The 21,365-nt window shown below is 41.6% G+C and overlaps 1 protein-coding gene across 3 annotated transcripts in view; it reads left to right on the plus strand.

Moving 5' to 3' along the window:
• Positions 1-21,365, plus strand: part of ENTREP2 (endosomal transmembrane epsin interactor 2) — a 399,634-nt gene that overhangs the window by 172,380 nt on the left and 205,889 nt on the right. For all 3 annotated transcript variants that reach the window (XM_064376326.1, XM_064376328.1, XM_064376327.1), the window contains exon 2: positions 251-307. In XM_064376326.1, the coding sequence (XP_064232396.1) occupies positions 251-307 (57 nt within the window). The remainder of the gene's footprint in view (positions 1-250; positions 308-21,365) is intronic.

The following is a 21,365-nucleotide window of genomic DNA, read 5'->3' on the forward strand; positions in this document are numbered from 1 at the left end:
TGCCACTCTTGGGCCACCTAATGCAATACACAAAGTGGTCCCCTCCGTCATAGTGCCCTGGTGCCCGGAGAGACCATTGTGCCTCTCAGAGTGGCTGCAGGCTGTGAAAATGCCACTCATGGTGGCCCCGCCCCTGTGTATGTGCTGTGTTCCACACGTCCTTCTCCAGGTCGAAACGGTTCACGGTGTTTTGATTGTCCATGAAAGGTTTCGGAAGCGTCTCACCTTCCTGTACCTTTTGTCCTTCCAGGTGCTGCTGTCGGGACTCATAGGCGTTGTCTCCTGGAAGAGGCCTCTCTCCCTCGTGGTAAGTGGCACCTGTGTCTCCAGACGGCCCTGGAGCAGGATTCCACCTTCAGGGATGTAAGCAGGTTAGAGGCAATGGCGAAGAGAATTCCAGCTTCTCCGCAGGCAGCGGGAGGCAGAGCTTGATAAAATCTCACCACTGAAAGCTGACGGCTCTTGAGTGAGAAGCGCTGTTTCTCACGGGAGGTGCTCCTGAGAGTGCTCCTCAGTGTCTTCCGGAGGTGCTCCCAGGGCATCCTCTTCGCGTTTCTTTTGTTTTGGCACCCTTCTGTAAGGACAGAGTGTGACGTGAACAAGGGCATTTTAAAAGTGTGGATGCGGCTGGGTGCAGTAGCTCACACCTGTAATCCCAGGACTTTGGGAGGCCGAGGATGGCAGATCATGAGGTCAGGAAATTGAGACCACAGCCTGGCCAACATGGTGAAAGCCCGCCCCTACTAAAAAATACAAAAATTAGCCGGGCATGGTGGCGGGCGCAGGCAGAGGTTGCAGTGAGCCGAGATTGCGCCAGTGTACTGCAACCTGGTGACAGAGCGGGACTCTGTCTCAAAAAAAAAAAAAAAAAAAACCAAGCATTTCTTGTAGACATTAAAGCCTGTTTATGCACATAGGCATGCACATGTGTGATCACACAAACAGAACGTATTTTATCAGAGTTCAAGAAGGGTTAGGTTTTTGTGTGTTTGAGGGATCCTAAAATTCTGTGAGAGTAAAATGAGGGGAGTTATTTGAATTGCCTTGGCATTGTGCTGAGGAGCGGGCCACGTGGGAGATGGAGAGAGAGGATGATGATTTTTCCCTCGGAAAAATACCCTGGACAGATTTGTGTCTATTGATTTGTATGCTTGTTCTTCTCAGTGTATCATTAATATATGTATGTGTCTGTGTCAGGGCTGGAGGAAGAGGTTTTCTGGGTTTTGATAGGTAATGAAAAAGACAGCGTGGCATTTTTCTTCTTTTACATTAATCAATTATTTAAAATCTCTTCTTTAAGTGATTAGACTTGAAGATAATGACATGTACTACATATTAATGGGAATAGGAAAAAAAGCAAATTTGTTTATTGAAAACACCTCTTCCTTCCTGAAGGTCACCGTGACCCCTGAAATGGTATCAGGGAAGACAGGAGCGGCCTTACAGTCCTCTGAGGCTCCTCTTCCACTGTATCTTGGCCCATAGAAGACATTTCCTTTCAGAAAAATATTTTTAGTTAGAAACTTTCAAACATACATAAAAGTGAAGAGACTGCTCTAGTGAACCCCTGCGTACCCCTCATCTGGCCTCTCTTATTTTGTCAATATCTCCCCACCCCGCACCTCCACCCAGCCCCTTGCTGGATTATTTTGAAGCTGGCTCTTGGTGCAGAGGGGAAATGCAGTGAATAGGCCGACTGTAAGGTTGACATCCTCGGGGTGTGCAGTGTGGTGACTGCGCTGCCTTCAGTGACACGGGGACAGCTGCCTCATCCCTCCACACCCACCTTCATGGTGCAGACAGATTAAGCTCTCCAAACAAAGGAAAAGCTGCCTTCTGCAGAGTGGGTGTGTGGACAAAAAGACAAGAGAGGAGTGACGTCCATCACCCAGTCACCCCCGCACGCCACCCCCGGCCCCGGCCCCAGCATGAGGAATCTCACGGGGCTGGGCATTTTGCCACACAGGATGCATGAGCTTAGAGCTGACGAGGAGTTACGACTCCTTGTGGTGGTGGCTCAGGGGTGTCCCAGGGAAGCCAGGGGAGGGCCGGGGTCTCAGGGCTCATCCCAGTAGGAGGACATAGCAGCAGGTGGACCTGAGTGTTGAGGTGCTTGCTCTCCAGCCCTGCCGCAGTAGTTGGAGCAGGGCCAGCCTCCTCTCTGGGAGGCGGTCAGGGCTGACCTCCCATGGACTTAATTTCCTCCCAAGCCCCAGGCAGAGGAGAAGGGGTTCATCGAGCTGGACTGACTTCCTTGCCTTATGTAGGGAGGTTAGGGCTTCATTAGGGTGACACTAACTGCTGCAGCAACCCCCTAACTTTCAATGGCTCAGTTCACAGTAAAGGCTGCTCTGGCCCCTGTCCAGGGCAGGCTCAGCTGGTGATTGCGTCCTTCACAGAGGGACTCAGCAACCTGGTTCCTTTCACCTGAGGGCCCTAGTGTTTCCTAGGCCTGTGGGATCCACTTCAAGTCAGTGGAAGGGAATAGAGAACAGAAGAGGAACCCTGGCAGCTTAATTTTCTTCACCTGAAAGTGACATTCATGGCTTGCCTTTCAAACCATTCAGGAGAGCTTGTCATGAGGCCCCATCTAGGTAGCCGTGGCAGGCACTGGCTCTCTGGACAGGCGCTTCCTGGAGGCAGCTCCACACTGCAGATGGGAGTTTGCTGGGTGGCTTTTCATCTGTACCGTAAGAATGTTCTCCCGTTACGTTGACTACAACAGTGCAGTGTTTTGATTCGTTAGCAAAACTCACTCTCTGTATCGTGACCATTGAGATAGCCTTGGCTTTGACTTTAGGAGGAGAAAAGGCATTCACAACAGATGGGAGGAAAATCTATAAAGATCCATTAGGGTGTGCTAGAAAAACACAACCAATAGGAGATATACAGATAGAGAGATAGATACAGATAGATCCGCACAGGCGGACACACAGGTATATATACATAGCTGGATTATAACTTGTATATATGTATTGTGTGTATGTACATAGATTTATTTATCTTAAAGAGTTGGCTCACACAGCTGTGGGAATGGGCAGTTGGAAAGTCTGCAGTGCTGACCTGCAGGCTGGGGATGGGGGTAGAGCTGAAACTGCAGCTTGAGCCTGACGGGAGGCAGCAGGCGGAATTCCTCCTTCCTGGAGGAGGTCGGTCCTTTTCTCTTAACTTCCTTCCACTGACCGGATGCAGCCCACCTACATTGTGGAGGGTGATCTGCTTTGTTCAGAGTCTACTGGCTTAAAACTTAATCTCACCTACAAGAATACCCTCACAGCGGCATCCAAACTAGTGTCTGACCACTATCTGGGTACTGTGGTGTAGCCGAGTTGACACACAACAGGAATCATCACCAAAGAGTTTTGAAAACTTGCCGAAGATGTTCCATCCAGAATCATACCAAAGAAAATGCTGTAAGCATTGGTGGTAATGGTTCACTGGGTGGGACCTGTGTGTCCTTATCCTCACATCAGTGAGACATTGGCCACCACCTGCGGAGGTCTGGCCTGCAGACCCTGACTCAGTGATGGATGAATAACGCACTCACACCATTACAGTGATTCAGGTGGGCCGGGGGTGGTCGGCAGCTGCTTGCACAGGGCTACTGCAGCCAACAGACGAAGACTCCCCGTGTTATCCACACGTTGTCAAATTTTACAACAGAGATTGTAAGTTAGCATGCTTGTGGATAATTAACGTGGTTAAAAGAATGGTTTTACTAAAAGCTTTAGGTTCCAGGGCCAGAGTAAGCACTACTAACCGGTAATTCCCCCTTGATCCTCCCAGAGAGGGCCCCCAGCACAAAATCTACAGGAAGAAACAGAGTGGAGACAAAGGGATGTGGGGAAAACAGACTTAGCTGGGAAAGCTTTTGTCTCTCTCTTTCCTATGCTGATGTAAATGAGGCACCTGCCTTCAGGTTGCCCCAATAAAACCTTTTGGCCTCCAAAAGGTTTGAGATTACAGTCTATAACTTTTCCTAATATTTAGTATTTTGCCAGCCACCCCAAGTGAGTATTAACACATCAGTCCCAGCAAGAGTAGGTTTTCCTGTTTTGAAGGTGAGGCTCTGCTGTCCTTTACAGTAGCCACATCCACCATGCCTTTGGCAATTCAGTTCTGCCACTTGGCCCCTGCAGCCCTGGGATCTCATAGTCTTCATTGCATTTAGGGACCTAGTAGTGCAGAAATTCCAACTGTAAATTGTGGCCTCCAGAGAAGAGTTCAAGGATTCCGAGGTTCCTCTCACATACTTATTTCTCGTAACTAGAGAAAAATGTGCCTCTGGATCCTCTTGGGATGGGTGAGATCTGGCATGCCAGGTCTACTCTAACATTCCAATCTGCTTGAGACTTTAGATCCCTATGTCTGTGGTGTACCAAGAAAGCCTGGCATTTCAACTTCAATTAATATAGCCCACCTTTGACTTTATATTTTAGCCAACCAAACAAGCTACTGTGGGTCCATATCAATAAACGTGGTCTGATTCAACTATGTATTTTCTCTATTTTGATCTCACACCATTAATGGTAAATCAGGATTGCTGCAGCCTCCTGTTGTGAGAAAGTTTCCAAGCCACAGCACAGGAACCAGGGAAGAGCCTGGCACTCCTGCTGAGTTAAGGAGGCTATACTGAGGCTGGGAGTCAAAGGTGGCTGGAATTTGCAGAACAGAGTGCCAGAGAGGAGAGACTTACTCAGGCTGAGGGTTCTGGAGATCTGCAGAGGAAGCCCTGTGAATATTCAGCTGCTGCTGATCAGCTCTTGCATGTGAGGAAACTATGGACATGAAGGAACCATCTGAGAGGATGAGAGAGAAAAGTCCCAGTCACAAAATTAGGGTTTTCCCACCATCCAGATTGGAAGACCTCATGATTCACTGGGGCATTATATAGAGTACGCACAAGAGTTTTGCCTCAGTAGTGGAGAATACCTGGCCCTGAGCTAAATGCTGTTCCAGTTCTGCCTAACAAATATTAAAAGCAAGATCCAAAGGAATGAAATAGGTTCCAAGTAATTTACCTGTGTCCCAGAGCAAAGTATAAGAATGACATAGGAATGCAAAAGTATCCAGCACCAACTAGATAACATTCATAATGTCTACCATTTAATCAAAGATTACTAGGCATGCAAAGAAGCAGGAAACTAGGGTTCAAAGTGAAAAGAAAAATAAACCCATTGAAATTGATACAAAATTGACACATACTAGAATTAGCAGACAAGGACATTAAAACTGTTATTAAAATTGTATTGCGATGTTCCAGAAGTTAAGTAGACACATGGAGATATAAAAAAACCAGCTGAACTTTTTTTTAAAATTTTTTTGAGACAGTCTTACTCTGTAGCCCAGGCTGGAGTGCAATGACACAATCTTGGCTCACTGCAACCTCCGCCTCCCGGGTCCTGGTTGAAGCAATTCTCCTGCATCAGTCTCCTGAGTATCTGGAACTACAGGCACATGCCACCATGCCCAGCTAATTTTTGTGTTTTTAGTAGAGGCAGGGTTTTGCCATGTTGGCCAAGGTGGTCTTGAACTCCTGACCTCGTGATTTGCCCAGCCGAACTTCTACTGATGAAAACTATAATGTAAGAGAGAAAAATTTCACTGGATTAGATTAATGGCAGATTTGAAAAAAGAAAAAAGATTAGTGGACTCATAGATATTGCAATGCAATATACATTCTCCAAAATGAAGAACATACAGAAAAAGCATTTTTTTAAATAAAAATATGAAAAAAGCATCAGAGAGCCTTGTGGAATAATTTCCAGAAATCCTAATATATGTGGAATAAGGAGTGAGGGTAAACAGAAAAAATACTTTAAGAAATAGTAGTAATTTTTTTCAAAATGGAATAAAAACTAGAAAACCACAGATTCAAGAAGCTTAATGCATATAAAGAACCAAAAAAAAAAAAAAGAAGAAGAAGAAAAGCACACCAATATATCGTGGGGTTTATAACATTTGTATAAGTAATTGTATGAAAATACTATAAAGGAGGGGGATGGAAGTATACAATGTGAGATTCTTAGACTGTACATGAAGAAATCTAACGTCATCTAAAGGTAAACTATGATAAAGTTGTATACTGTAAAGCCTAAAACAACCACTAAAATAAAATCAAAAACTCCAAAGAGTTGGCTAAGAAACCAACAAAGGAAATCAAATGGAATCATAAAAAAATAAACGGTTAATACAAAAGAAGGCAGAAAACAGGGAAAAAAAGAAACAAAGAATAGATGGGACCAAAATGAAACAAATAGTAAGATTTCGTTGCCTGTTTGAGTTTCTTCCATGAATTGCTTGTACATAATTTTTGTGAGGCTGTATTACACGGATGTGTGAGATTTCTTAACTTCGTAATACTTTTCTGTTTTAAGTGACTAATATCTTATCCAAGTTTGTCTTTTAATTTTTAATGAAGTGTCTTTTTAAAAAATACAGAAGTGCTGGTTTTTTAATCTTGCAAAATCTGCTTTAAAAAAAAAAACTGGCTTCTAGGGTTTCTTTCTTAGTTTAAAAGATCTCTCTTGGACCATAATTCTGAAGTTATTCACCTGTGCATTTCTAAAATGTTTATAGTTTTTCTTTTTATGTTTAAGTAATTGAATCAAAACTTATTTTTACCTACGGTATGAAGTAAGGTTCTAACTTTATCTTTTCCAAGTGGATGGCCATTTCCCCAGTACTATTTTTTTGAATGATTCAGTATTTCTCCTCCTATTTGAAATGTTTTCCTCCACCTCACTGCTAGATATGGGTCTGTTTGTAAATCTTTATCTTGTGTAATGAATCTATCAGTTCATTTCCAAGACAACACTACATTGTTTTAACCACTCTAGCTTTATAATAAGTCATTCTCCTATTTTTTCATGTTTTGCTACTTCTCTGCATTCTTCAATAAATTTAGAATGAGTTTGTAAAGTTACACAGTCATGATTTGATTTTGTGATTGCATCGATCTTATAGATTAATTCCTGGAAAAATAATATCTATAATATTTAGAGATGGGGATATACAGTTGACCCTTAAACAACATGGCAGTTAGGAGCACTGACCTCTCATGTAGTTGAAAATTTGCGTACAATGTGTGACTCCTCAAAAACATAACTACAGATAAGCAACTGCTGATTGGAAGCTTTACCGATCACGTAGACTGTCAACACATATTTCGTATGTTAGATATATGCTATATTCTTACAATAAAGTAAGCTAGAGAAAAGAAAATATCGTTTCAAAAAGTCATCAGAAAGAGAAAATGTATGTACTATGAATTAAGTGGAAGTGGACCATCATAAAGGCCTTCATCCTCATCATCTTCAGTTGAGTAGGGTGAGGAGGAGAAGGAAAAGGAAGAGAAGAGTTAGTCTTGCTGTCTCAGGAGTGGCAGAGGTAGAAGAAGATCCATGGATAAGTAGACCTATGCAGTCCAAACCTGTGTTCAAGAACGAACTGTATTTTCTGCTATATTGCTGGAAAAATTATGTATATTGATCTCCTACCTGGTTATCACACACCATAGTGAATTATTATACTAGTTCTAATTATTTGTCTACTGGATAGTTCAAGAAAATTTGGTTGGGGAAATTTCTTCCATTCAGTCTTTGATTATATCTCTTCTCAATTTTTTTTTCCTTCTCTTACTTGAATTCCTAGTGGATAGATATTCTACCTTCTATATTGATCCTATGGGATTCTTAACATTTTCTTCTATTTTCTTTCTCTTTTCCTTACTTTCTGGGGCACTTCAGTTTTATTTTCTAGATGACTACTTTGGGTTTCAGCTGTATCCATTCTGCTGTTTGATCCTTGTGTTGAATTTTTTTATTTTGACAGACAGCTGTTATTTTCTAAGAACTCTGTTTTTCTCTAATTGCTTCTTTTTCATACCAATGTGTTCACATTTTATGAAACACTAATTTAATGGGTGCAGTCTCCTTCAAGGATATTAATTAGAATTCTGCTTATTGGATATTCTCACCTGCCTCCACAGGTTAATTGGTCTTTTTAATCATCTAGGTCTTTATTCATGCTATTTTTTCCCACTCAACATTAGGCCATCTTTCATTGTCTTATTTATATTTTCAAAAGAAGGACTGTTAATGAAGGTAGAAAGTTGGTGTTATTGGTTTTGTTGGTTTCTTGGGTTTTTATTTGTGGGGGCGTGGTGGTATGGGAGGGTGGCACAGTTTACCTTTCCTAAACTCCACCCTAGTATGCCTGGTCCAGAATGTGCAGGCCATCTTTGAAAGTAGGAAGTCTGTTGCATTGACTGGCAGGATCCACTTCAGTCTTCCTGGGGGATGAAGCAAGCTCAAGAGGGAAGAGCTGAGCCTGTTTTTCCCCAGGTAAAGTTGCCTTTTGTCTCTTCCTTCCCAACTTCAGCATCCATTGTGAGGGTTCAGAGGTGCCTCAAGTTGTGCCTGCCCTGGGCAGATGAAGATGATGACAGATGATGACGATGATGACAACGACAATAATTGCTAACATTTATTAACGCTCACTGTGTTCCAGACACTCTTTTGTGATGTGGCTACAGCAAGATTCAGTTATGTTCAAGGTTTTTTGGAGCTAATAAGAGGCAGAGCTCAGGTTGAAACCCAGGCTGTATGTTTCAGAGGCCATGCTCTCACCCTCTAGGCCGGGGTGTCCTTATCCTGCCTGAACTTCAGAACACTTGGGGCACTTTAAGAAATATTACTTCAGACCCATTATATCAGGATTTCGTGGAGTAGGGCCCAGGTATCCGTAGTTTTAGACTCCGTAGATCATTTTTCAGTGTGCAGCCAGGATGGAAAACCTGTGCCTTTCCAGGGTGCACTTGATTTTGATTGCAGTCTTGTGGTGGTCAGTAACTTAGGCAAATGACATTTCTCCTTTTTCAGTATAGAGCTACCAGCTCAGCTGTTCAGAGTCTTGTTCTTTGCTAATTGTTTGCTACTCTGGCACAGTTCTTATGTACAAATATGTCTACAGTTGTTACATATCTTGAATTATTAACCCTTTATCATTATAAAATGTCCTTATTTGTTTCTGGTAACAGTGTTTGTCTTAAAGATGATTTTGTCTAATATGAGGATAGTTACTCAAACTTTCTTTTGGTTAGCATTTGCATAGTATATCATTTTGTACCTTTTTACTATTTGTGTCTATAAGTATAAAGTGAATCTCTTATAAAGAGTGTGTAATTGGATCATGCTTTTAAAATCCATTCTTCAATTTCTACCTTTTAATTGGAGAGTTTAATTTTTTAATGTAATTACTGATAAGAAATGATTATGTCTCCCAGTATGCTATTTGTTTTCTGTATGTCATACCTTTTTTTGTGTGTTGCCATATCAGAATACCTGAGATTGGATAATTTGCCAAAAAAAAAAAAAAAAAAAAGAGGTTTATTTAGCTCATGGTTCTGCAGGCTGGGATGTTCAAGATTGGTCAATCACATCTGCTGGCTTCTGATGAGGGCCTTGTGCTTCCTCAAAACATGGCAGATAAATGGAAATGCAAAAAGGGAAAAACATGAGAGGCAGCCTCACTTTATAACAATTAACTCTTACCAAAACTAATCCATTCTGCAGAGAACTATCCCAGTCTTCTGAGAAAGATATTAATTCATCTTAGGTTATTCATCCCTTGAAGACACCACCTCCAAACACTATTGCATTGGTAATTAAAATTCTACCTGAGTTTTTGGCTGGGACAAACTACATCCAAACCATTATTTCTATATGAGTATAATTTACTATCTAGTGTTTGTGTGTGTGTGTGTGTGTGTGTGTGTGTGTGTGTTTGTTTAATTTCAGCCTAAATTACTTCCCTTACTATTTGTTGTAGGGCAGATTCCACAGAGACAGATTGTCTCAGCTTTGGCTTATCTGGTAATGTCTTGATTTTTCCTTCTTTTTTGAGGGATAGTTTTGCTGGATATGGAATTCTTGATTTACAATTTTTTTTTTTTCTTGCAATTGTAAGGCCTTCTGTCTTGCATGTTTTCGAATCAGAAACTAGATGTTAATCTTATTGGGACCTCTTGTATGTGGTAAGTCACTTATCTTTTGCCTTCAAGCTTCTCTCTTTGACTTTGGCTTTTGACAGTCTGATTATGATGTGTCTAGGTATGGATCTCTGAGTTTATTTTACTTCGATTTCATTGAGCTTGGATGTGTGGATTATTGTCTTTTGTCAAATTTGGGAAGTTTTTGACCATAATTTCTTCAAATGCATTTTATGCCCTTTTCACTTGCTCTCCTCTCCCATTGATACTCCATTGCATGCATGTTGGTTCACTTTATGATGGCTCACATGCTTCTTAGGATCTGTTCATTTTTCTTCATTGTTTATTCTGCTGCTCAGACTGCATAATCTCAATTAACCTATCTTTAGGTTGACTGATGATTCTTTCTTCTGCCTACTCAAATCTGCTCTTGAACCCCTGTAGAGAGTTTTTTATTTGAGCTATTGTGCTTTTCAATCTATAATTTCTATCTGGTTATTTTTTTTTTCAGGCAGAGTCTTGTTCTGTCACTTAGGCTAGAGTGCAGTGGTATGATCATAGCTCACTGCAGCTTCGAACTTTTGGGCTCAAAGGATCCTCCGTCCTGCCTCAGCCTCCTGAGTAGCTGAGACTACAAGTGCATGCTACCACATCTGGCTAATTTTTGTATATTTTTGGGTAGTGAGGGGATCTTGTTGTGGTGCCCAGGCTGGTCTGAAACTCCTGGCCTCAAGCAGTCCTCCTGCCTCGGTCTTCCAAATTGCTGGAATTAAAGGTGTGAGCCACCATGCCCAGCCCTATTTGGTTCTTACAATTTCTATCTCTTTATTAATATTTTCATCATTCTCATCTTTCTTTAGTTCTTTAGACTTTCCTTTAGCTCTTTTAATATGTTTAAAATAGCTGATTTAAAGTCTTGGTCTTCTAAGTCCACCATGCCTTTCTTAAGGATCATATATATGTGTGTTTATGTGTGTGTGTGTGTGTGTGTGTGTGAGTATATATATATATATGATATGTATATGTGTGATGTATATGTGAGATATGTATATGTTTATATGTATATTGAGATGCAGTCTCAATCTGCTGCCCAGGCTGGAGTGCAGTGCCATAATCTTGGCTCTCTGCAGCCTCTGCCTCCTGGCAGAGTTCAAGCAATTCTCATCCTTCAGCCTCCCAAGTAGCTGGGATTACAGGCATGTGCCACCGCGTAGCAACAGGGGGTCACCCAGGCTGAAGTGCAGTGGTGCAATCTCAGTTCACTGTAACCTCTGCCTCCCAAGTTCGAGCGATTCTCCTGCCTCAGCCTCCCAAGTAGCTGGGACTACAGGTGCACACCACCTACCTGGCTAATTTTTGTATTTTTAGTAGAGTTGGAGTTTCTCCATGTTGGCCAGGCTAGTCTTGAATTCTTGACCTCAGGTGATCCACACACATCAGCCTCCCAAAGTGCTGGGATTATAGGTGTGAGCCACCACACCCAGCCGGGATCAATTGTATTGATGGCTTTTTTTTTTGGCCTGTATATGGGCCATGTTTTCTTGTATTTTCATAGTTCTAATTTTTTTTATTGAAAACTGGACATTTTCAATAATATAATATTGTGCCTCTAGAAAGCAAATTCTTCCTGTCCATCATAGTTTGTTGTTGATGATACATAATTGTTTGTTTAGTGACTTTTCTGAACGAATTCTGTAAAGTCTACCCTTTGTCATGTGTGGCTACTGAATTGTCTACCAAGTTAGTTTAGGAGTTACCTAGTGATTGGAGAGAGATTTCTTTAAATGCCTGGAGCCAGTACATATCCCAGTCTTTGCCAGGGGGGTCTGTGTGACTCTTGGGGCACACCTTCACCATTCTGCAAGGCCGTTGCCGTCTGAGAGCTCAGAGGCTTCTCAGGGCTTTCTTGGGCATATGCACAACCCTATGCGTGTGTGTGTGGCACTCCGTATACCCACAGATGTGTTGGGGCTTTTCCAAAGCCCTATGGGTACCTTATTCCCCAGGCTTTTTTAAAAAAGTTTTTTGGTTAATACATTGTTTGCCCCAACTGTTACCTACTGATTAGGCAGCTGCAAAGTGAAAGCAGTTGCTTATAAATGTATTTGACAATCACACCCAGGGAATAGACTGTTCATGCTAAGTGAGCTCAGGGTCAGGTCAAATACAAATAGCTTTGTAAGTATGGTCTTCTAGGGAATCACCAGAATGGTCACATCATGAGAATTATTTGGGGTGGGACTTTGGAAAAGATGCAGCTTTGTTTCCTTCCCTAAGTGGCTTCCAGGCTGCTCCAGGCATGTAAGCTGTTCTTTTTCCAAGGGTGCTGTAGAGACCAGGAATGGAGAATGAGTCTAGGGCAAGCCAAAATGCCCCAGATCATACTGTTCTTACTGAGATTCAGCTCTTCATTTTGAGGAAATGCTTCCAAGGTTGCTGCAAGCCTTTGGTTAATTTCCAAAATTGTAAGTAAGTTGATTCTAACCATTTCATTCAGATATTTTTTCCTTTTATGAGGAAGTGAATTTTTAGGTCTTTGCCACTTTTGCTGATGTCATCTCTCTCCAAATATCTTTAATGATCTTTAGCTAGCAAGATATTTACAAACTAAATTTATTGTATCCATCACTTGGAAAAGCTCCTTGCTATCCTAAAATAGGAATCACTTGTTGTTCAAGGGTATTATTTGACAGGGGTGAAATACAGTTCTTAATCATCTTGGGGTATTTTTCTACAGTAGCTTTTGCTAAATAGTTTTCTACTCTCCAGCCAGAGTATTTCTTGAGTTAAAAAGATTCTCCTTGTTGATAACATGTCTTATGGATGAATCTCAGAAGCAATTGGCTAAATATAAGACACCAGACACAAAAGACTGCATACTGTATGATTCCATTTTTATGAAATTCTAGTGATGGAGGAGAGATGAATGGTCACCTGGGGCTGGGATGTGGGAAGAGAATGGCTACAGAGAAGCACAAGGGAAACTCTGTGGCCATGGAATGTTCTATAGTTTAATTGTGGTGGCACTTCCACGGCCATATGGGTTTATCAGGATGTACTTTGTCAGGAACTGTGCATTTAAAATGGTTGGATTTTCTGCAAAAAATTAGCCAGGCATGGTAGCACATGCCTTTAATCCCAGCTACTCAGCAGGCTGAGGCAGGGGAATTGTTTGAACCTGGGAGGCAGAGGTTGCAGTGATCCAAGATCACGCCATTGCACTCCAGCCTGGGCAACAGAGCAAGACTTCGTCTCAAAAAAAAAAAAATCAGTCACATAAACATATTTATTAGGCAGAACAAGATAGGTTTTATCCCAGTAGGTGCTAACGGAAGTCATCTAACAGTCCACATCAATGGCTCTTAGGTTTTTGTCCACATCAGAGCACAGGACGTGTGTTTCAGAGTGAATGCTGGGTTTGGCTACACACCCCTTCATTCAGGGCTTGCTGGGTGGTGCTGGGGCCCTGGCTTCTGAGTCTTTAACAAACAGAACCAACAGAGGTGTGGTGTGCTGGTGTGAAGTCTTGCAAGATGCCGAGTAAAGCATGTTTAGGTTGCAGAAATGTCAGAAGCATCTTTATTAGATTCAGTTTTTTAAAATTTTTCCCTGCAGACTTCTAAAGGATAAAGACAAATCAGAGTAGCCTTCAGGCATACTAAAAGTGACTCTGTATTTATTTTATAATTTTTGGAAACTATATTCCCAGAGCAGTTGGGTAAAAAATAAAACAAAACAAAAAACCCTGTTTTTTAGTAGGTGAATGGATAAATAACATGGTACATTAGATAACAGATTATTAGCCAGTGCTAAAAAGAAATGAGCTTGTAATCCCAGCACTGTGGGAGCCGAGGCAGGTGGATCACTTGAGGTCAGGAGTTCAAGACCAGCCTCGCCAATGTGGTGAAACCACATCTCTACTAAAAATACAAAAATTAGCTGGGTGTGGTGGTGGGCACCTGTAATCCCAGCTATTTGGGAGGCTGAGATGGGAGGATCTCTTGAACCCAGGAGGTGGAGGTTGCAGCAAGCTGAGATCACACCACTGCACTCCAGCCTGGGCAACAGAGCGAGAGTCTGTCAAAGAAAGAGAGAAAAAGAGAAAAGAGAGAGGAAGGAAGGAAGAAAGAAAGGAAGGAAGGAGCTATCTAGCCATGAGAAGACATGGAAGAAACTTTGCATATTACAGTGTGAAAGAAGTCAGTCCGAAAAGGCCATAGACTGTATAGTTCCAAACATATGACATTCTGGAAAAGGCAAAACTGTGGAGGCAGTAAAAAGATGAGTGGTTGTCAGGGGTTGGGGGAAAGGGATGAAGAGGTGGAGCACAGAGGCGTTTTAGGGCAGTGAAACTGTTCTGTAAAATATAATGTTGGATACAGGTCATTATGCATTTGTCCAAACCCATAGAATACTCCACCAAGAGTGGACCCTAATGTAAACCGTGGACTCTGAGTGATAATGGCGTGGCAATGTGGGTTCTCCAGTTGTGACAAATGCACCACTGTGCTGGGGCTGGTCGTAGTGGGGGAGGCTGTGCCTCTGGGGAGGGAGGGAGTATATGGGAACTCTCTGTACCTTTTCCTCAATTTTGCCATGAACCTAAAACTGCTCTAAAAATAAAGTCAATTTAAAAAATTTAAAATTAAAAAAAAATCTGAAAGGCACCACCCCCAAACCAGGATATATTCAGTTTATTTGAAATGACTAACAGTAGGTTAAGGCATGATCTATCTCAGTCTCCCACACCAGTTGTGACTCACAGCTTGCGCTGTTAACCTTAATGAGAGTAAGTGTTCTGCCTCTCAGCTGGGTGAGGGAAGACGCTCTTAATGAAGCAGTTTTACCGCAAGAGAGCTGCATGGAAGGACGTCACAGCAGAGAAATCCAACCATTTCTGTGTACCTTCCACAATAACAAGCGTGGTGGGAAACTGCTATGTGCCGGCCCTTTTCAGCTGCCTACTGAATTAGTTATCACAACACCCCAGTGAGACACCTCTGTTACCATCCTAGCCAAAAGAGAAACTGAGGCACAGGGCAGGTGTGTGGCAGGTAAATGGCAGGCAGGTTTCCAGCCCAGGTCAACCAGCTCTTAATTACTGCGTTCCGTGAGACATCAAAATTTAACCAAAAAACCTTCTTCCTTGACTTAGTAAGGCATAATCCACTGTCCTCTGCAGCTCAGCCTAAGACCTACTGCAGCTCAGCATAAGGCTTCGTAAAATATGTTTAGGCACAATTAATTTTTGATGGTTTCTTTTTAATTAGAAGCTGCAAAATAGAGGAAAGTTATTTTTTCCTTCCGTATTTCTTTTCTCAAAAACATGATTCCCAAGGTTTTGCATTTATCCTGCAGATGTTTGGATGGTTCTTTTTATTTTTTTATTTTTTATTGTTTTTTGAGATGGAGTCTTGCTCTGTTGCCCAGGCTGGAGTGCAGTGGCATGATCTCGGTTTATGGCATCCTCTGCCACCTGGGTTTGAGCAATTCCCCTGCCTCAGCCTCCTGAGTAGCTGGGACTACAGTCACCCACCACCGCACCTGGCCTGATGTTTGGATGGTTCTTAAGCTACAGAGAGCAATTCTGGCCCTAATAAACCCAGGCGTGTGGCACCAAGAGCCCTGGTAGCTCTCTTGTTATGCTGGACACTAGTCAGATATTTCTAAGTCCTGTGGAGTTTGATTCATTGGTGCTGTCCCCGGAGTGGTGGTAATAGGTGTCCGATAATTAGCCCTATTAGAGAAACCAGCCCTTACTTTATACCTAGATGCTCGATTCCTGTCACAGCCTCAGTGTTATTGGAAACCTATAGACCACAACTGTTGAAGAAAAATAGCTTTGATCTTCTTTCCATTCAGGTTGGATTCTGTTATTGTTGTTTTTCTCCACTGCAGTATTTAATGTAACATGTAGACGTCAAGGAACTGGAAGTATGTGATGAATGAACTTCAGCCTGGATTAGCGGTTTTTTTCTTTCTCTCTCTTCATTGCTATGCTGATCATTTTTCAATGTAAGGAAGCTTAAAATCTTATGCTGCATATATTAACTTCTTTTCAAAAGAGTCTTTGAATTTTTGTACAAACAGAAATGTTTCCTGCTGTGCCCATCAGAAATTCAGTCCCAGTCACACTACAAAGTCCTGTGCTTGCCATATTCTGTGGAAAAAATTTATGAATCATCTTAACCTTTATTATGAGTTATAAGAAGCCTGCAAGGCTTTCTTTCGAAGCCATGAATTGAGCTCAAATGTAACTTTAATAAGCTATTTAAAATATAGGTGAGTTAAAGGTTAATATTTTGAATATAAATGTATTTGGAGTCATTATTTATTCAGAAAATTCATTAGAAATCCACTTACGGGGTTTCTTATAGTCAAGATCGTGACCTTTCTTTAAGTGAATGTATTTTGCTAGGTCACATTAAAGATGAAGCCTTCATCTGTTAAGTGCAGAAGAAAAGAAGGAAGTAAGGTGAAAACATATTGTACAGATCCTTAAAACAATGCAGAATTTTGCTGTGCTCATAAAGCAGCTTAAGTATCTGAATCCTCCACCTTGTTTATGAAAATAGACTAATACGCTTCCTTTAAAATTGACTAACAGTATTAAATGTCAGCAGGGAAAGATAGTCTGACCAGAAAAATGAGACTGAAAGAGACTAATTAAAGCACAACGTAAGGAAGCCACTCAGGACCTTGTGAAATTTAAAATAGTTGTTGATAAAATGTTAATTTTTATTGAAACGACAATGATTTATATTTGCTTAAATCACTTCACTTGGAAGTATAAACTCGTAATCCATCGGGCACATTTTGTAAGTGAAAATATATTAAACCTTAACTTTTTGCAAGTGACATCAAGTTTGGATAGAAAGATTAAAAGTGAGGTAGAGAAAAATACCCAATAAGGTAATTATGTGCTCAGAACTCATAAAGAGTTCAATGCATCATCTCGAATTCACCTGGAAACAATTGTAATCGACTTTTCCCTGATGCTGCTTCTGACTCGCGGAGAAGCTTCTGAGAAAAGGGTGAGTTACTCTCATAGCCCAGTCTAGGCAATGTTGCTCTCTTCCCGTGAAGGTACAGACTGAGTGGGTGGTAAGGTCTGTGGAAGAGCACTGAGGAGGGGTCATCTCTGGGAGCTCAGAAGCCCCAGGATGTGCCTCTGGATGGAGTCCCAGACTCTGCATATTTCTTTATGGCTGGAGTGGTTTTCTTGTGATCCACGTCCTGTGACATGGTTAATGTGCTGTGAAGTGAGTTGCGTGTAGCTGGACCTTAAGACCGTGATACATTTCTTGATTACAATAAGCCACTTAGTATCCCCAGTTGTGGGTATCAGCAAAGCTTAAGGATGTTTCCAGAAAAGGGGAAGAGTTTGCTCAGCTGCTGTTGATGGAGGCTTGGTTACGTGTTTCCTGGGGTGCTCCCCGATTGGACCTGCAAATGTGTAACCCTGGGCTGATTCTGTAGCCTGCCTGGACAGCAGTTCCTTGTTCTGTCTGTCCTGGATATGTAAAGGACGCCATCGGCACACTGTGAGCTCACAGTGGTCCTCAGAATTGCCGCAACATGAGGCTCAGAGCCTGTTGTGCTGCAGTAACTGGAATACACTGCAAAGGGCACTGAGCCATGTGATGACCTGGAAACAAAGAAGGTTAAGATACGATCTTGTCTGCAAGAAAGTTACGTTCTAGGTGAGGTCATGATATGCGTTGGGAAAATAAAAATATCAATAAAATGTTAAAGATGCATAAAGTGTATAAGACAATGGGAGGAAATTGCTCCAAGTTAGAACTTAATAAATTGAGAAATGAATTATGTATATAATTTTTATTTGGAAAGATGAGAGGAAACTGTTGCCTACTTGGTGCTTTTTGTACATTGACCCAAGACAGGTATTCACAGTTACATTTGAAGCTCATGTCCTTTTCTTTTTCTTTTTTTTAAAAATTACACTTTAAGTTCTGGGATACATGTGCAGAACATAGTTACATAGTTATACACATGCCATGGTGGTTTGCTGCATCCGTCACCCCATCATCTACATTAGGTATTTGTCCTAATGCTATCCCTCCCCAACACCCCCCCAACAGACCCCGGTGCGTGATGTTCCCCTCCCCGTGTCCATGTGTTCTCATTGTTCAACTCCCACTTATGAGTGAGAACATGCGGTGTTTGGTTTTCTGTTCTTGTGTCAGTTTGCTGAGAATGATGGTTTCCACCTTCATCCATGTTCCTGCAAAGGACATGAACTCATCCTTTTTGTGGCTGCATAGTATTCCATGGTGTATATGTGCCACATCCAGTCTATCATTGATAAGCGTTTGAGTAGGTTCCAAGTCTTTGCTATTGTGAACAGTGTTGCAATGAACATACATGTGCATGTGTCTTTATAATAGAATGATTTATAATCCTTTGGGTATATACCCAGTAATGGGATTGCTGGGTCAAATGGTATTTCTAGTTCTAGATCCCTGAGGATGTCCTTTTCAAAGGGATTATGAACTTGGCTGCAGTCCCTGGAGTAGTATAATAAAAGGGTAACTGCTAACTCCTGGATGGAGAAATCTAGATGTGTCTGATTTCACAGGGCATGCTCTTTTCATTATGTCTTGCTGCTTCCACTAGGGTTGAAGTAGGAAAAGATTCAGTCAGACTGAATCTTACGGTGAGAATGGGATTCAGCCCAAATATTATTGGCTGGGTGGAGTTGGGGCGAGTAGATGAGAGACTCCTTGCAGGCCAGCAAAACAACCAAGACAAAACCCAGGAAGCAGGAAAAGCACCAGGTGCAGAGGTCCTGGAGTAAATCGAGCTGTACAAAGTTTTAGGAGAAAAGGTCAGCCTTTCTTCTCTCCAGCCTGAGTTGTCTCAGCCTGTCTCCCCCACTTCCAGCTTCAGGAGATGGGTGACTGCCCCAGGCGGCCCAGCCTGTCCAGGGAGTACCTTCTCGAAATGCTTCCTGGACATACTCTAGTATCTGCCTCCCAGACTCGAGGGGTGATAGGGGCTCTTTTTGCCCTCACACTGAATAACCACCTGCTCCTATGGTCCAGGAGAGAGCGAGCCAGCTGTCAGGGTGAGAGGGTCCTTGGTCTCCTGGTCCATGTGGCGTGGTATAAGCAGGTGCTCTGGTCAGCTGGAGTTGTCCAGGGAGGAGCTGTGCAGGGTGACCCCTCAGCTGAGAATGGGAGGTGCAGTGACCAGTGACATAGTTGATCTGTGTTTTGCTGTGTTGGGAATTTAATTCACTGTATTAATGATGAATCTTGCAAATTTTATAATCTTGTTTGTACAGTTATCAAAATTCATCTGTAGTTCCCAGGAAATGGAGGATCTCATGTTCAGTCTGTTCTTCACAAGAATTGTCTGATGTCCGTCCACTTTAGAGATTCCTGCCTCCTCTAAAATGCCTCCCTTTCCTAATGGACTTCCTTTGCCCTGGGGTCTTCATGATCTCCTAATAGAAAAAAGTCATTAAGAAAAAAATCTAATATGCTGAGATAGCTCTAATATAAGAAAAGTAATAAATGAAGTGTCACTAGATTGAAAATGTGTATTCTTTCGGAAAGAAGGCAATTACTGTTATAAAGATATAGCATTAGAAAAAATTATTACAGCTGTGAAGTATGTGATATGTCTGTCTGTGGCACAGTTAATTTAAAAAGTATTACCAAGCATACAAATCATAAGAATAAAATGCTGAACCATACTAATTGAAAGTGAATTTAATATGCAATTCTGAGGAACTCTGTCTCTGTACCCAGGTTTTAAAAAAATTCTACCTTATAGACTGTTAGTTATCAGATTTTCTTTCAAACGTCTCCCTTCTTTTAATGATGAATGTTACTCATGGACCTTATCTTTGATTCCTGAATAATTTTGTGATATACAATAAGTAAAGGGATAATGTTGAAACAATCCTGTTTTACCCTGATTTTCATGTATATTGAATCAAATTGCTGTAGGTCTGTGTCTCCTTGTCAAAACATAAAAATTCTGATTAGCAAGGGAAAGAAGAGTCAAAGGTTTCAAATTTGCTTTGCTGTTCAGTTTGTGTGGTTCAACAATAGATAGAAAAATTGATTGAAATTGACTTAAAATAATGCTAAAGGCCGTATTATCCAATGACTATCAGAAGTTTTAAAAATCAGCCAGGTGCAGTGGTTCACGCCTATAATCCCAGCACGTTCGGAGGCTGAGGTGGGTAGATCACAAAGTCAGGAGTTCAAGACCAGCCTGGCCAACATTGTGAAACCCCACCTCTACTAAAAATACAAAAAAAAAAATTACCAGAGCGTGGTGGTGGGTGCCTGTAATCCCACTTACTCAGGAGGCTGAGGTGGGAGAATTGCTTGAACCCAGGAGGCGGAGGTGGCGGTGAGCTGAAATCATGCCACTATACTCCAGCCTGGGTAACAGAGCAAGACTGTCTTGAGGAGAGAAAAAGAAGTTTTAAAAATCATGACTTGCAGTAGTGACTTTCAGAGGAAGAAAGAAGTCTGCGTTTCTTAAACGTGTGGTATCCTCACTAAAACACAGGTCTTTACGTTATGTTTTTCCTGATAAGTGAGTATAGATGTGTATTATAGAAAACCTGGAAAATGCAGGGAAACAGCTTAGAAAACACTTCTTGTGTTCTGCCCTGGCCCACGGCTACTGTTAGCTTTTGCAGTTTTTTTTCCTACAACATCGATATTCATGTTTATATTCACTGCAGCCCTTTTTATGTCCATCTCTTTCTGCCACCTTTTGCTTTGTTTGGATGTTAGGGTATTAGTGTTCATTACCTGTGGATTATATGTTTTAAAAATATAAAGCAGTCTTGTCTCAGTTTAGTGTCTTATTGTCTTGAATTTGGCTTTGTCTAAAATTAGAGCACCAGGCTTGCTTTCCTGTTGTTCAAATGTGCCTGATATCTTTGCCTACCGGTTTTCTTTCCGTTTCTCTCTGACATTTTCTTTCAGGCACATATCTTATACAAACCAAATTGTTTAAAGTAAGGGAGTGAGTTATTATGAAATCTCTTAACTTATTTAGAGATTGTTTCAGTCACTCTTTTTATCTTTTTGTTTTTATACATTTTGTCAGTACTTCTGTCTTTTATTCTGTTTCTTTTCTATAAATACCACATTGAGAGTGCTTTACTTTATGTAAATATTTAGACTGTAGACAGCTAGCTTTTTTTTTCTACTGGCAGTTATGTTTAAAATGTATTTCAGGCCGGGTGCGGTGGCTCACGCCTGTAATCCCAGCACTTTGGGAGGCCGAGGCGGGTGGATCACGAGGTCAAGAGATCGAGACCATCCTGGTCAACATGGTGAAATCCCGTCTCTACTAAAAATACAAAAAATTAGCTGGGCAT

Source organism: Aotus nancymaae, unplaced genomic scaffold (assembly GCF_030222135.1).
Source record: "Aotus nancymaae isolate 86718 unplaced genomic scaffold, 86718_ANA_hifiasm-v0.15.2.pri h1tg000014l, whole genome shotgun sequence".
NCBI lineage: Eukaryota > Metazoa > Chordata > Mammalia > Primates > Aotidae > Aotus > Aotus nancymaae.